The 17,500-nt window shown below is 39.9% G+C and overlaps 1 protein-coding gene across 1 annotated transcript in view; it reads left to right on the forward strand.

Annotated features, from left to right (window-relative positions):
• LOC115221607 (protocadherin Fat 4-like) overlaps positions 1 to 17,500 on the forward strand; it is a 107,570-nt gene that overhangs the window by 23,588 nt on the left and 66,482 nt on the right. The window contains exons 9-10 of the mRNA XM_036510968.1: positions 6,049 to 6,145; positions 12,014 to 12,267. Of these exons, the coding sequence (XP_036366861.1) occupies positions 6,049 to 6,145; positions 12,014 to 12,267 (351 nt within the window). The remainder of the gene's footprint in view (positions 1 to 6,048; positions 6,146 to 12,013; positions 12,268 to 17,500) is intronic.

Consider the following 17,500-nt stretch of genomic DNA (forward strand, 5'->3'; position numbering starts at 1 on the left):
ATCGTTCACACACACACACACACACACATATAGCGAAACCTTTCATCTTTGATTGTTTATTGCTAACTTGTTTCAATTAAGGGGTTCCGGCCATGCTGGAGTACTGCTTTGAAAGGAATTTTTGGAGACGAACGAATCGAACTCGGTACTTTATTTTCAGGTCTGGTACTTAATCTTATGCCGAACCGCTAAGTTTCGGGGACTTAAAGAAAACAGCACCGGTTGTCAAGTCGTGTAGGTGGGTGGGAACAGACACAGACACAAAAGGCACACACCTAGACACATGCACACACACATACATACATGCACACACACACACACACACAACACACACACACACACATATATATATATATATATATATATATATATATATATGCATATATATATATATATATAGACACACACTCACGCATACAGATATATACATACATATAAAGACATATGTATGTATGTATGTATGTATGTATTTATCCTTCTATCTATTTATTTGTACATACCTGTCAGTGCCATGTATGCTATAGGGTTTGCAAATCTAAAGGAGGTCTCAAAAGGCATTTTGAAACCCACAAATGTCAGAACTTAAGTGTAGTTCTTGGTGATCCAAAGCAGATATGCAATTTGTGTGGGTGTCTTTTCAATACATTGTATGTAGATATGTATATGTGTGTATATGTGTGTATGTATGTATGTGTGTGTGTGTGTGTGTGTGTGTGTGTGTGTGTGTGTGTGTGTGTGTGTGTGTGTGTGTGTGTGTATGTGTCCTTGTGGACAGTCATTCCTTCAGAATGTCTGGCGGAATTAGAAATTCGAATTTATAAGCAGGGATTATAAGGAAAAAGATTCATAGAAAACACATATTTAATTATTAGTATTATTTGTTTACTTATTACAAAGCTCCGTTTCCAAGGAGTTCTACCTTGTGAAGATGTCTTTGCAGCCGATATTTTCGAGTTAACAACGAACGAAATTTACAAACTGGTATATGGCGCATATTTGCGTATCACCAATCAGACAATCGACATCAAGCTCCAACTTCTTTGCAAACTCCTTGGCTAAAATTTTAAAATCTACATTTAGCAAAGTTATGGGCTAAAATTATCAATGTGAATCCCGTTACTTGGGTCCTTTCATAGCAACATCACTGTTCTACTGCTATTTGAGGCAATGAGATCTCCAAATAACTCTGGTGTGTAAGACAGACAACCCAATCCAGGTGATTTGACCGTAGTACAGCCAACCTTCGCTTCTTATATTTTTACAGCTGTTACCTTATTTTTAATTCTAGTGAATTTTGTGAGTAATTTAGAGCAGCTCTTCATACTCTATGGCCAATAGTTACAAGGGAAAATGTAAGTCGCCTTGAAGAAAGATGCGTTGTTTTGCCATGTAGGTCAGGCTTAAAGCTAAAGATGAAGTAAAATAGATATTAGTATTACATCTTTTGGCCTGTTGAGTCATACTTGGACAGTCTACTAGACCGAAAGCGATATGACTCGACCTGTATAGACTGTCCAAGTTGGCCTCCGCAGGTGGCTGCGGAGGTCATAAATCAGAAAGAACTGATTGAGGTCAGGAAGACTTGTAACAAAGAAGATTTTGTTTGCCTCGGTCCGGGCCTGCCGATGCAAGCTTCCCTGCAGGCGGCAGAAAACTTACTTGGGTGCCCGGATGAGGAAGACGAAGAATAATGAAAAATATATTTTTGTAATTTGTAATTTTAATTTTTGAATTTTTGTGATTATAATTTTGATTTCTATTGATTTAAATTGGACAGTGATTTCGAGGGGTTATCGGTCGGCGGGCGCCGGTGCCCCTCCCATTATTATTTTTTTTCTCCATCTTTGTCGTTTTCATACACATTAATGTCTCTGTCCAGCCCGCAGCTAACTTTATCTGTGTACGACCTTCATTGGTCAATTCGATGAAATGAAGTATTACAACTTTTAAAAAATTGAATTCTTGCGAGGAACAAAACCAGTTAAAGATTTTTGAACAGGCGACCAATACAGGATTTTGATTAAATTCGAATGGATCTTGAAAGTTTTTTTTTTTTTCCTCTATTCCATGTTTACTTCCTGATTTATTAGAATTGATAAATCGAATAGAACGAATATAATTGTTAACTGAAAAACCATCTCGCTTAGAAGGCCTTCGCTATGTTTTTTTATTCTTGCTACATTTTGAAGAAGTTCCAAGTTCTCGGGAGCTTTTGCAGAAAACTATGATTGAAGTATTGTAATTGTTAGAAATAAAAATGTAATTGTTAGAAATAAAAATGCAAAAATACTTTAATCCCTCTCGATATAGTTTGTATGAAAAAATTTCTTAGACATTGATGGAATATGAGAAATTTTTTCAAAAAATCATTTTTCGCTCCTGATGCTTTAAGGTTCACATTCTTGGCTTCATAGCCAAAAAAAGCGATGACATGTTCGTGTTGTTCTCTGGAGTCATTTCTTGGATATTTCTGCTTTGGGATTATTTTTTTATATAACCAGACTAAGATTACAAAAGTTGTGCTGTTTCAACTTCCTCATTTGCAGTTTTATAATTTTAGTCTTTGAAAATAGCAAAATTTGAAATTTTAGATGAGTCACTGAAACTTGTTTGCGGAAAACACAGCCCGGCAAAAATGCAAAAACATGACAACGATAAGTAAAAGAGGAATGATCTTGTACAAAGGTTCGCCAGATTAAGACACGAACACCTACAGAAACATTCATGTTTGTAGGGCGGCGAGCTGGCAGAAACGTTAGCACGCTGGGCGAAACGCTTAGCGGTATTTCGTCTGCCGCTACGTTCTGAGTTCAAATTCCACCGAGGTCGACTTTGCCTTTCATACTTTCGGGGTCGATAAATTAAGTACCAGTTACGCACTGGGGTCGATATAATCGAGTTAATCCGTTTGTCTGTCCTTGTTTGTCCCTTTTTTTGTTTAGCCTCTTGTGTGTAGTAAAGAAATAGGTATTTCGTCTGCCGCTACGTTTTGAGTTCAAATTCCGCCGAGGTCGAACTTGCCTTTCATCCTTTCGGGGTCGATAAATTAAGTACCAGTTACGCACTGGGGTCGATATAAACGACTTAATCCGTTTGTCTGTCCTTGTTTGTCCATTCTGTGTTTAGGCCCTTGTGGGCAGTAAAGAAATAGGTATTTCGTTTGTCTTTTCGTTCTGTGTTCAAATTCCGCCGAGGTCGAATTTGCCCTTCATCTTTTGGGGTCGATAAATTAAGTACCAGTTACACACCGGGGTCGATATAATCGACTTAATCCGTCTGTCTTTCCTTGTTTGTCTCCTCTGTGTGTATCCCCTAGTGGGTAGTAAAGAAATAAGAAACATCCATGTTTGTTGCATCAAAACCTAAACAGTTTGTATCTGATTGCATACACTACCATTCATCTAACGTTTCTATGATGATTCCAGTGAAGTTTTTTGCCTTTGAATTCAGAAACTTTAGAATAGCTAAAACTTTGCCATACATACTTCTGGGAACAACAATTGATATTTGCTAATTGGCTTTTTTTCTTTCAAACTAAAAAGTGGTATACAACATGGAAAACAAAGAACGACGTGGGAGACTTTCAACTGAGGCCATCGACACTAATCGGCAGCGAGTAGGAAAGTTGATTTGCATAAACAGACGAGTTACACTCTATGAGCTTGCTGCACAACGAGTCTGTGGTCACAATGCATTACTGAAGCTGGCGAACTACGTTGGGTATCAGAGTTGACACCTGATATGAATGAGAAAAAAGGAATTCTGTTCTGATACGTTAAAAGTGTTACGAGTCAATGTAACCTTTATTCTATCAGTTACGACGACGAGGGTTCCAGTTTTGATCCGATCAAAGGAACGGCCTTCTCGTGAAATTTACATGCAAGTGGTTGAGAACTCCACAGACACGTGTGCCCTTAACATAATTCTCAATGAGATTCAGCGTGACACACAATGTGACAAGACTTTCACTTTGAACGACAGGTACGATTCATTTTTGCCAGCTGAGTAGACTGAAACAACGTGAAATAAAGTGTCTTGCTCAAGGGTACAATATGCTACTAGGAATCGAACTCACGACCTTACGATCATAAGCCGAATACTCTAGCAATTAAACCATGCGCCTTCACAATGAAGACGTGATTTTTCTTTCCTTCTGGTGACAATGGTATGAAACATGGCCGTACCTTTATGATCCGGTCACGATCTATAGATTGACGTCATACTTTTTCTCCAGCGAGCGAACAATTACGATGTCTATTTTAAGAATAGCAAGTTGTCATCCTACATTATTTTCTGGAACGTGGCTGTACCGTGAGTAGAGAACGTTGAAAGAAACTATTCTGAGGAGAGCTGGCAGAAACGTTAGCACGCCGGGTGAAACGCTTAGCGGTGTTTCGTCCGCCGCTGCGTTCTGGGTTCAAATTCCGCCGAGTTCGACTTTGCCTTTCATCCTTTCGGGGTCGATGAATTAAGCACCAGTTACGCACTGGGATCGAAATAATCGACTTGATCCGTCTGTCTGTCCTTGTTTGTCTCCTCTGTGTTAAGCCCCTTGTTGGTAGTAAAGAAATAGGTATTTCGTCTGCCGTTACGTTCTGAGTTCAAATTCCGCCGAGTGCGACTTTGCCTTTCATATTTTCTGGGTCGAAAAATAAGTACCAGTTACGCACTGGGGTCGATGTAATCGACTTAATCCGTTTGTCTGTCCTTGTTTGTCCCCTCTGTGTTTAGCCCCTTGTGGGTAGTAAAGAAATAAGAAACTATTATGAGGAAAAGACAGAACAAGAATATGAAAACGATCCACATTTACCACGACAGTGCGTGACCCCACACAAAAGCAAATTTGGCTGACCAGTACCCCCATCCCTATCCAATCAACAGCCCCAATATATTGGTTTCAAAGGCTGGTACAAGGCCAGCAATTTCAGGAAAGGGGATTAAGTCGATAAGTCGATTAAATCGACACCAGTACTCAACTGATATTTATTTTATCGATCCTGAATGGGATGAAAGGCAAATTCGACCTCGGCTGAATTTGAACACACAACACAAAAACAGACGAAATGCCGCTTTGTATTTTGTCTGCAATTTGACCGGCGTGCTAACGACTGTACCAGCTCACCGCCTTAAACGGCCTCAATAAATTGAATTCAAATTTTGGCAGAAGGATAGTAATTTCGGGAGAAATTTATATATATATTATTCATATAAATACAGTGTACATTTAAACACATAAGAGGTAGCCATCACAGGACTACCTGCACACTAGAGAGGACAGTTAAATTCTGAACCACTATTAGAGGTAATATATCGAAGGGAATGAAAAATAAAAGCATTTACCATCTAACTCCTTTCATTCTCTTCGATATTTTACCTCTAATAGCGGTTCGGAATTTAACTGTCCTTTCTAGCGTGCAGGTATTCCTATGATGGATACCTCTTATGTGTTTAAATGTACACTGTATTTATATGAAAAATATATAGTCTATTGACTAAATTTTTACACGCTAGGCCACTGGTAATGGAAATTTTTAATATTTCAGATTACCCTTTGATATTATTAATTATATAGGAGTGAGTGTGTGGTAAGTAGCTTGCTAACCAACCACATGGTTCCGGGTTCAGTCCCACTGGGTGGCATCTTGGGCAAGTGTCTTCTGCTATAGCCTCGGGCTGACCAATGCCTTGTGAGTGGATTTGGTAGACGGAAACTGAAAGAAGCCTGTCGTATATATATATATATATGTGTGTGTGTGTGTGTGTGTGTATGTGTTTGTCCCCCTAGCATTGCTTGACAACCGATGCTGGTGTGTTTACGTCCCCGTAACTTAGCGGTTCGGCAAAAGAGACCGATAGAATAAGTACTGGGCTTACAAAGAATAAGTCCCGGGGTTGATTTGCTCGACTAAAGGCGGTGCTCCTGCATGGCCGCAGTCAAATGACTGAAACAAGTAAAAGAGTAAAGAGTAATATATATATATATACATAGTTTGTATGATAGATTTAATTTATTTTTGTTACATTGTTTTTTTGTTTTCGTTATTAAAGATTCCTGAAGATCATCCGGTAGGAGATTCAGTCATTATCTTAACAGCTAAGGACTTGGATTCTGGTAAAGATGGTGAAATCATTTACTCGATAATAGGTATGTTTCACTGATATTTTTTCTTGTTTAAAAGAAAAAGAAAAGTTTTCTTTCCTCTCCTTTTCTTTCCTTCCTTTTTCTCTCTGTTGTTGTCTATATTTTCCTCTGCCTCTTTTCTTTTTCATTCTGTCATTAGTGACAGCCATACAGTTTTTATTCTCTTTATTAAATGTCCAACTGCGTTAATTGTCGGAATAGAAGTAGGGGATCTTCACCTTTTGACCCACAGATTAAAAAAAATATTTTTTGTAACTAAACACTTTCAAACTTCGGACACTGGTAGAATGTGTCACATAAAACATCTTTTACGCTTAGCATTTTTGAGAAAAACTAATATTTACGAAGTAATTTCACGTTAAAGTAGTCCTGTTTCGGTAATTTCAACCAATCAATGACGTGTATTCAACTGAATTTTTGTGGGCTGTAATTTAACTGAAGCTCAGAACCAACTCATTTAACCCCAGGAAAGAATAGAACAATTTTTTTCTTTGTTTCTTTGTTTATTTTTTTCCTATTCACTATCTTACGGAAACCATTTTGTTCGGCAATCCGCTGTTTTATGATCGAAGTGTGACTTGAATTGGCTAATTTCCATGCAATTTGCTTTGGATTTTTCTCAACTACAGTTTTCAGAAGCTCAGTATTGACAGAACTTGGTCGACCCAGCTTGAGGGGAATCTATAAGAGAAAAATGTCTTTAGTGAAACTGACCAAGCCATCGTTGACATCTCCAGATACATAAAGCTTCATTTCTTAAACATAATGCTGCTTCCACTGCTGAAAATCCCTTTTCGAATACATAAGGCAAGCAGTGTCTGATATATTCATCAGGCAAACAGTCTCTGATATGGGTCTGATCTAAACTCGTTCTAAAAGGGTAAAATCGATACGAACTTAACCACAAGTCGTATAAAACATTAGTTCTCAACCGGGGTTCATATGATCCTTTGGGGTCCATTTAAAATTGGGGGCGGAGAGAGTGAGGGGATCCACACAAGCAAAATAGTAAACTGGGGATCCACAATGATATATTAAGAGTGCAAGAAAAAATTTTGCTGAAGGTGTATTTATTGCATTTCAACCAACACAAGTTAATATATAAAAAGCAAAATAGGAATTTTGAAAGAAGTTTCTATAAAACTACTATTTAAACATCAAATGGTTACAGAGATCCACCAGAATAAAACAATAATCAAAGGGGTCCATAGATAAAAATTGGTTAAGACCCCTGATATAAAGTAATCCGCGAAGAATAAAAAAATACTGGCTGTGTCGTAAGTAGCTTGCTTACCAACCACATGATTCCGGATTCATTACCACTGCTTGGGCAAGTGTCTTCTACTATAGCCTCGGGCCGACCAAAGCCTTGTGAGTGGATTTGGTAGATGGAAACTGAAAGGAGCCCGTTGTACATATGTATATATATATATATATATGTGTGTGTGTGTGTGTATGTGTGTGTGTGTGTGTATGTGTGTGTGTGTGTGTGTGTGTGTGTGTGTGTTTGTCCCCCCAACATCGCTTGACAACCGATGCTGGTGTGTTTACGTCGCCGTAACTTAGCGATTCGGCAAAAGAAGCCGATAGAATAAGTACTAGGAATAAGTTCTGGGGTCGATTTGCTCGACTAAAGGCGGTTGCTCCAGCATGGCCACAGTCACATGACTGAAACAAGTAAAAGAGTAAAGAGTAAAAGAGTAATGTAAAAATGCTTTCTTTTTTTAATGTGTAAATAGCTGACGCTGTCCGAATTTTAAAGATGCCATTTTACTGATCGATGGAATCAATATTTCTAATCCTATCATTGTTTTTGGTTTGTGTCCAAATCGACCTATCCGTAAACATGTATGTTATTGAAAATAATCATTCACCGAAGAAACGAAATCAACTCGAGTCAAAGAAAGAGCCTCTTTGTGTTCTCTCGTCTGCAAGAATTTGAAGCCATATCACCCTCAAATCATTCCCGACCGTCATACACAAAAAGGACACGGTGGATAAGGTGATCCTATGTTCCCCGCACATATAAATAAAAACTAGATGGTTATGGTTGGAATGTTTTGATCGTAGGTCTGCTTCATTTGGGGCCAAACAAGAACAACACCAAGAATGAGAAGCCAACAAGCCAACAAGGCAGCGAAGCTAACAAGTGAATCTAGTGGCTGAATCTGCTATAAATAACAGTAAAAATTCTCATAAATATTTTACTATATAAACATAAGGAAGAAGCCTTGGACAATATAATCCCAGCTGTATAAAACAATGGAAAATTCATGGTTAGAACGGTTTGAGACATAGGACTTAGCTAAACTAAAAAACAACAATAACAACCGTAGCAGAACAAGATAAGACTACTATATAAATAAGGAGTATTTCGTTAGCTTTAAGGTAAATATGTAAAATATATTTCAAATTCTGTTTTGAGAATGTGTATTTTGTTCCAGCGAAGCCGATGAAAAATACATATCCCACTGCATAGGATAGTAGTCTATCGTAATTTAAGATTTACTCATTTATCTTACTCATAACCATGTGTAGACACAACTACACCTTAAATACACAATGAAACACAAGCTGTAGTGGAAATGAATGCAAGGTCTATAATTCAGTGACCCAGTTTTCGTTTCTGAGGTTTTAGAGCTTCGCTCACATAGTCTTAACTGAAGAGGATCTATCATTTATTCAGTTGCTTTATTATATAAGGGAAACATCGATTATTGGAGATAGAATAATTAATCCGTCAAACAATCAATTTCTAAATATTTCTATTTTAAGACCATCGTTGTTTAATGAGTTACATGTCCATTACAAGTGGAGAGCCACCCATAAAGCCAATGCTTGAGCCCTGTATTTTAATGAGCTGGCAGAAGCGTTAGCACAAGTACCAGTTACGCACTGGGGTCGATATAATCGACTTAATCTGTCTATCTGTCTTTGTTTTTCTCCTCTGTGTTTAGCCCCTTGTAGGTAGTAAAGAAATAGGTATTTCGTCTGCCGCTACGTTCTGAGTTCAAATTTCGCCCAGGTCGACTTTGCCTTTCATCCTTTCGGGGTCGATTAAATAAGTACCAGTTACGCACTGGGGTCGATGTAATCGACTTAATCCGTTTGTCTGTCCTTATTTGTCCCCACTATGTTTAGCCCCTTGTGGGTAATAAAGAAATATAATATGTATCTTTGTAAAATTAAAACGTTCGGCGTTTGGTACCAGAATGCTTCAAGAGATTATGGGTTACCATTGATTGCATTTCGTATGCAATCAGCGACCTCACTACTAACGATTCTGCCAGCTCGCCACCTTAGAAATAATTCTTTCTACGGGAGGCACAAGGGCTCAAATTTGGCGGGAGGGGACTAGTCGATTACATCGACCCTAGTGTTTTGCTGGTACTTAATTTATCGACCCCGAAAGGATGAAAGGTAAAGTCGACCTCGTTGGAATTTGAACTCGGTAACTGGGATGTGTCCTGTTACTTATATGATTTAGGAGTGTCAGTTCAGGCTGTTTAGCTATGTTGCTCGATTTTCCGAACCGAATTCTTCAAATCGTTTTCTCTTCTCTGAGAATCCAGCTGGGGCGGTGACGGCTCGTGTTGGTCGGCCACGTGCCACATGGTTACGTTGGAGGAGGAAGTATTTCACAGAGATGGCAACTGACGACGGCGCATGCCCACATACCTGACAAGACCTGACCTGAATGATAAATTAACATGTTCTTGTGTTGACAGTTCCCAGTGGTTTCATCATGCATTATCGGTTTATAAAAGTACTGATTAATTATATGACTTATTGACATTGAACTAAATATTCTTTACAGAGTGGAATAGGTCACAGAGAAGGCAGTGAGCTAACAGGATCATTAGCACGTCGGACAAAATGCTTAGCAACATTTCTTCCGGTTCTATACGTTATAGGTTCAAATTCTACCGAGGTCAACTTTGCTTTTTATTCTTTTGGGGTCGATAAAATAGTGAGGTCCATGTAATCGAAATATATCCTCCATTCAGACTTACTAACCTTGAATCCTTTAACGGACCGACGCCCCGTTCAGATAGAACGTTGTGATTCCGGTCATTTTTATGTCATAGAAACCGGATGACCGGCGTTATGAGTCCAACAGTTCGAAAAATAAAAGGTCATACAATCAATTCCACAATATATTTTGGTCTCACACTAATGGCGTCGGATTATGGCACAAGGCCAGCAAATTAGTGGAGGGGGAAAGTCGATTACATCAACCCCATTGCTCAACTGATACTTATTTTATCGATCATTCGAAAGATAAAGTTGACCTCGGTGTTATTTGAGCTCAGAACATAAAGGCGGACGAAATGCAGCTAAGCATTTTGCCCGGTGTGCTAACGATTCTGCCAGCTCACTGCCTTAGAAATAATCCTGTCTACGGGAGGCACAAGGCCTTAAATTTTGCGGGAGGGGACTAATTGATTATAATGAATTACGATGAAAAAAATAAAAAGTATTCTAAACAATTTTCATGCTGAAACGTATAATAAAACTTTGTTTTTTTTTTTGTTTTTTTTTTCAGAAATAAGCGTTGGCATAGGTGGGTAGTTAAGAAGCTTGCTTTACAGCCATTGTTTCAGGTTGAGTCCCATTGCACGGCACCTTGAGCAAGTGTTCCAAGCCGACTAATTCCTCATGGATGGAAGCTGTCCGGAAGCCCAATTTATATGTGTGTGAGTGTGAGAGAGAGAGAGGGGGGAAAAGGTAGAGAGAGAGTGTTTGTGTGTGTGTCCACCGCTTGACAACTGGTGTTGGCTTGTTTATGCCCCCGTAACTTAAAACAGTCCGATAGAGTAAGTGCCAGACTTAAACAAAGCACAGGTGCTGAGGTCGATTTGTCGGACTAAACCTTTCGATGTGGTGCTCCAGCATGGCCAAAGTCCAGTGACTGAAACAAGTAAAAGATAAAAAATAAAAGATATTTATTTAAAGCGGCGAGCTGGCAGAAACGTTAGCACGCCGGGCGAAATGCTTAGCGGTATTTCGTCTGCCGTTACGTTGTGAGTTCAAATTCCGCCGAGGTCGACTTTGCCTTTCATCCTTTCGGGGTCGATAAATTAAGCACCAGTTACGCACTGGGATCGATGTAATCGACTTAATACCTATGTCTGACCTTGTTTGTCTATTCTATGTTAAGCCCCTTGTGGGTAGTAAAGAAATAGGCATTTCATTCGTCTTTACGTTCTGAGTTCAAATTCCGCCGAGGTCGACTTTCCCTTTCATCCTTTCAGAGTTGATAAAATTAGTACCAGCTGAGCACTGGGGTCGATGTAATAGACTTATACCCACCGCACCCAAAATTTCTGGTCTTACTCTCTACTCTCTTTTACTTGTTTCAGTCATTTGACTGTGGCCATGCTGGAGCACAACCTTTAGTCGAGAAAATCGACCCCAGGACTTATTCTTTGTAAGCCTAGTACTTATTCTATCGGTGTCTTTTGCCGAACCGCTAAGTTACGGGGACGTAAACCCACCAGCATCGGTTGTCAAGCGATGTTGAGGGACAAACACAGACGCACAAACATATACACACACATACATATACACAAACACACACACACACATACATATATATATATATATATATATATATAATATATATATATATATATATATACATATACGACGGGCTTCTTTCAGTTTCCGTCTACCAAATCCACTCACAAGGCTTTGGTCGGCCCGAGGCTATAGTAGAAGAGAGTTGCCCAAGGTGCCACGCAGTGGGACTGAACCCGGAACCATGTGGTTGGTAAGCAAGCTACTTATCACACAGCCACTCCAACGTCTGTGCCAAAATTTGAAACCGATATTTGCTATATTTGGTGTTGTTTATTTAATTCATTTCAGGAGGGGATCCTACGAAAACCTTCTCCATTAATAGCAACACAGGAGAGATTCATCTTGTTAAACAATTAGATTTTGAGACTATGTCGGATCCCGTGTTTTACTTGAACGTTATTGCGCAGGACAGAGGAACTCCAATGAAATCGAGCAACACCATACAACAGATAGACATTGGAAATGTGAACGACAATCTACCTATATGCTCGTCAACGTTCATTAAAGAATACATCAACGATAATGCAACAGCTGGCTATAAGGTAGGAGCAAACATTAAAGAATATTACTTAATTTCGGAGGTGTGTGGCTTAGTGGTTAGGGTGTTGGGCTTATGATCGTAAGATTGTGGTTTCGATTCCTGAACCAGGCGAAAAGTTATGTTCTTGAGCAAAACACTTCATTTCACGTTGGTCCAATCTACTCAGCTGACAAAATGAGTAATCCTGCGACAACACGGCGTCCCATCCCGGTGGAGGGTATATACTTCATGGGAACCGGGAAGCCGGCCCTATGAGTCAATAAAACTCGGAAAGGACCCGTACTTTGTTCGCATTGATATACTTTAGTCATTCTATATTACCCGACTATGTCTGTAAACAGTTCAAAATTAGAGTAAATTGGGTTGGATTGGTTTTGTGTGAGGAAGAAGCAATAGCGTAACCTCCCAAGCGGAGCGACAGAGGATTGTTTTCTAGTAGTAGCTGTTTTAATCGGAGACGGGTGTTCTAATAAATAAAAAAAAGCGATAATTCCCGGGGACCAATGTTCTGTGACAAACGCTACTATCCAAGTGTGTCTTTCATGCCGTAAAATATGGTAATTACAAGCTTAGCAAGGTTTTTTTTTTCAGTTGGTTTGGCGCCGCACTCAAAAGACTTCTTCCTCTATACAGAAGCCCTAATCATACGTGTGTCTGAAAAACTGATCAACGAAAGCGCTTATACACTTAACACGGAAAGTTCCTTCCCAAAAATTCGTGTCGTTCTGTTTTTATATATTTTTAAATAGCTAATAACTTTAAAGAAAATCTTTCTTGAAATATTGTGACTTTATCAAGTATTTTTTGCAAAAACAACTTATGTATGTGTGTGTGTTTGTGTGTGAGTGTGTTTGTGTGTGTGTGCGTATGCGCATGTGTGCGCGCGTGTGTGTATGTATGTGTGAGAGAGAGTGAGAGAGAGTGGAAAGAGAGTAGACAGGGAGGTAGAGAGAGAGAGAGGTTTTTCTGATAATTTTTCCTCTTTAAAATTAGGTGTTTATAAACCATTAGTTGTTTTGGTGTCAAGAAATCGATTTGTAAACAACCATTGTGATTTATAAACATTAAATTATTAAAGTGGAAAAATTATCAGAAAAGTGATTCATATTAATTTTTTCAACTACTATATATAACACGGAAAACGATCGCACATGCAGTGGGTGCAAGTCTAAAGACCACCCTACAAGTTTTTTCGTGTGTGTGTGCATATATATATTAACATATATATATGTGTGTATATATATATATTGACATATGTGTGCGCGTGTATTTGTGTGTATGTCTTTGTACCTGTGTTTGCCTCACCACCATCGCTTGACAACCGATGTTGGTGTGTTTACGTCCCTGTAACTTAGCAGTTCGGCAAGAGTGACCGATAGAATAAGTACTAAGCGTACAATGAATAATTTCTGGGGTCGATTTCTTCAACTATAAATCCCTTTAAGGCGGTGTTCGAGCATGGCCGCAGTCAAATGAATGAAACAAATAAAAGAATAAAAGTATATGGTATGTATGTATGTATGTATGTATGTATGTATGTATGTATGTATGAATGTATGTATTTATGTATGTATGTATGTATGTATGAATGTATGTATGTATGTATGTATGTATGTATGTATGTATGTATGTATGTATGTATGTATGTATGTATGTATGTATGTATGTATGCATGTGTGTGCTTAGATGTGGAAATAGGCGGAGAAAGCTTGTCAAATAAATTAATTATTTGAAAGAATGCATCCATTTAAAGTGTCATTTGTATCAAAAGAGGGTTGAAATATATAAGAACATGTTCTAACTGGCCACTTAATGTCTTTCAATGTTGTTATTTTATCCCTGTGTCTACAAAAGTGTATATATGTGTGCGTGCGTTCGTGTGTGTGTATGTGTTTGTGATGTTGGGCCTTGCTTATTTGCGTGCGTACGAGAAGATGAATGACTGCGTGTGACATTATGACAGCAGTGTTTGACAACGAAACCTAAAGCTATGTTACTGAGAAAGGTGTGAAAATGTCCATGTACATTTGCACGTATGCTGTGTATGAATAATGTTTGTATGTATGAATGTATGTGAGTACGTATGTACACACACACACACACACACATACACAGAGCTTACAGTGATATAAAACAACATTGTAGACCTCAAGCGCTGACAGGATAACGCACTTATGCAAGTACCAAATCCAGTTTGGAAGCATCTATTCGACTTATCAGTAGAACCTTGGTGCGACGTACTACTAAAATAGTAAACGTGAAAGACGTGAAATGTGAAACGTGAAAAATGTGAAACGTGAAAAATAGGAAACGGGAAAAACGTGAAATGCACGTCAGCTGTTTCAGTAGAATTTTATTTAATGTGGTTGTACAAGATTACATTTTGACATAGCCAACATTCGTTTGGCTCGTGTTATTTTCATGTTCTACATTCGAATCTATTGAGGAATGAAATGTGGTCTAAAACAGGCAATTAATAAACACGGATAGGAAATCGCGCAGGAGTGGCTGTGTGGTAAGTAGCTTGCTAACCAGCCACATGCTTCCGGGTTCAGTCCCACTGCGTGGCATCTTGGGCAAGTGTCTTCTGCTATAGCCCCGGGCCGACCAATGCCTTGTGAGTGGATTTGGTAGACGGAAACTGAAAGAAGCCTGTCGTATATATGTATATATATATATATATATATATATATATATATATATATATATATATGTATATATATATATGTGTGTGTGTGTGTGTGTGTGTGTGTGTGTGTGTGTGTGTTTGTCCCCCTAGCATTGCTTGACAACCGATGCTGGTGTGTTTACGTACCCGTTACTTAGCGGTTCGGCAAAAAAAGAGACCGATAGAATAAGTACTGGGCTTACACAGAATAAGTCCCGGGGTTGATTTGCTCGACTAAAGGCGGTGCTCCAGCATGACCGCAGTCAAATGACTGAAACAAGTAAAAGAGTAAAAGAGTATATATACAATGGGAAAATCTATATTGATTTATCAATTTAATTTATGGTTTTAACTTAGACACCGAAATAATTGAGGTTTCAATAGACAGAGTCATGTCAGAGAGTGTAATCAAAATGTCATCCAATACGTAGCAGTTTTACCATCAATTAAAGAAGACAGGCAAAAGGATTTCACCAACAACCAACATCAAACCGTCATAGGCGTCTGCCCTTGGATACACATATGTACGCGCAGTACATACACACAGGGGGACGTAGTTTCCACAGGCGCTGGACAGGGAGACGTAGTTTCCACAGACACTGGACAGGGAGACATAGTTGCCACAGGTGCTGGACAGGGAGGCGCATTTTCCACAGGCGCTGGACAGGGAGACTAGTTTCCACAGGCGTTGGACAGGGAGACGTAGTTTCCACAGGCGTTGGATAGAGAGACGTAGTTTTCACAGGCGCTGAACAGAGAGACTAGTTTCCACAGGCATTAGACAGGGAGACTAGTTTCCACAGACGCTGGATAGGGAGACGTAGTTTCCACAGGCGCTGGACAAGGAGACGTAGTTTTCACAGGCGCTGAACAGGGAGACTAGTTTCCACAGACGCTGGATAGGGAGACGTAGTTTCCACAGGCGCTGGACAGGGAGACGTAGTTTCCACAGACACTGGACAGGAAGACGTAGTTTCCACAGGCGTTGGACAGGGAGACGTAGTTTCCACAGGCGCTGGACAGGGAGACGTAGTTTCCACAGGCGTTGGACAGGGAGACGTAGTTTCCACAGGCGTTGGACAGGGAGACGTAGTTTCCACAGGCGTTGGACAGGAGACGTAGTTTCCACAGGCGCTGGACAGGGAGACGTAGTTTCCACAGACACTGGACAGGAAGACGTAGTTTCCACAGGCGTTGGACAGGGAGACGTAGTTTCCACAGGCGCTGGACAGGGAGACGTAGTTTCCACAGGCGTTGGACAGGGAGACGTAGTTTCCACAGGCGTTGGACAGGGAGACGTAGTTTCCACAGGCATTGGACAGGGAGACGTAGTTTCCACAGGCGCTGGACAGGGAGACGTAGTTTCCACAGGCGCTGGACAGGGAGACGTAGTTTCCACAGGCGCTGGACAGGGAGACGTAGTTTCCACAGGCGCCTGGCAGGGAGACGTAGTTTCCACAGGCGCCTGACAGGGAGACTAGTTTCCACAGGCGCCTGACAGGGAGACATAGTTTCCACAGGCGCCTGACAGGGAGACTAGTTTCCACAGGCGCCTGACAGGGAGACTAATTTCCACAGGCGCCTGGCAGGGAGACGTAGTTTCCACAGGCGCTGGACAGGGAGGCGTAGTTTCCACAGGCGCCTGACAGGGAGACGTAGTTTCCACAGGCGCTGGACAGAGATACGTAGTTTCCACGGATGCTGAACAGGGAGACGTAATTTCACAGTCCCCTAAACCGGAAAGGGCGCATGCATTGCATGTTCTCTTAAATCATCGGCTGTGATATCCGTGTCTTGTCTAGTGGGGCTGTCTAATATTCGATGATGAAACAGATCTAATCATAGTTATTGTAAAAGAAAGAAAGAAAGAAAGAAAGAAAGAAGAATTACCGTCGAGTCACTGACAACTCATTTTGATCATAGAAATGAAGAACTTACATTGATTTGAGCATTAGTTATTCAGTTTTGCTGTTGTGATAGAAAAACTCGAGTCTGTACTTCCTCATGGTACCTATTTCAATTAGATTGACAGAGTCAATAAGTTTCATATTTCTTATACTTATTATGCATGATGTGCGATTCGAAAACTGAATTTGGAACGACATTCGACTTGGCATTGTACTGAATAGGAAAACTAGAAACTTGTCACTGTTCATGGGAAGAAACTATAGACTGGTTGAAAGTTCTCGAAAAGCCTCATCCACGATGTGGTTTGATTCCAGCTTAGAAATGTTTTATTTCATATGGGCTACAAATGGTACCTCAGGGAATATGTAAAGATCACGATACATATATATTATATATATATATATATATATATATATATATATATTTCTTTATTGCCCACAAGGGGCTAAACATAGAGGGGACAAACAAGGACCGGCAAAGGGATTAAGTCGATTACATCGACCCCAGTGCGAAACTGGTACTTTATTTATCGACTCCAAAAGGATGAAAGACAAAGTCGACCTCGGCGGAATTTGAACTCAGAACGTAACGGCAGACGAAATACCGCTAAGCATTTCGCCCTGCGCGCTAACGTATCTGCCAGCTCGCCGCCTTATCA

The sequence above is a fragment of the Octopus sinensis genome, linkage group LG18, assembly GCF_006345805.1.
Source record: "Octopus sinensis linkage group LG18, ASM634580v1, whole genome shotgun sequence".
Classification (NCBI taxonomy): Eukaryota; Metazoa; Mollusca; class Cephalopoda; order Octopoda; family Octopodidae; genus Octopus; species Octopus sinensis.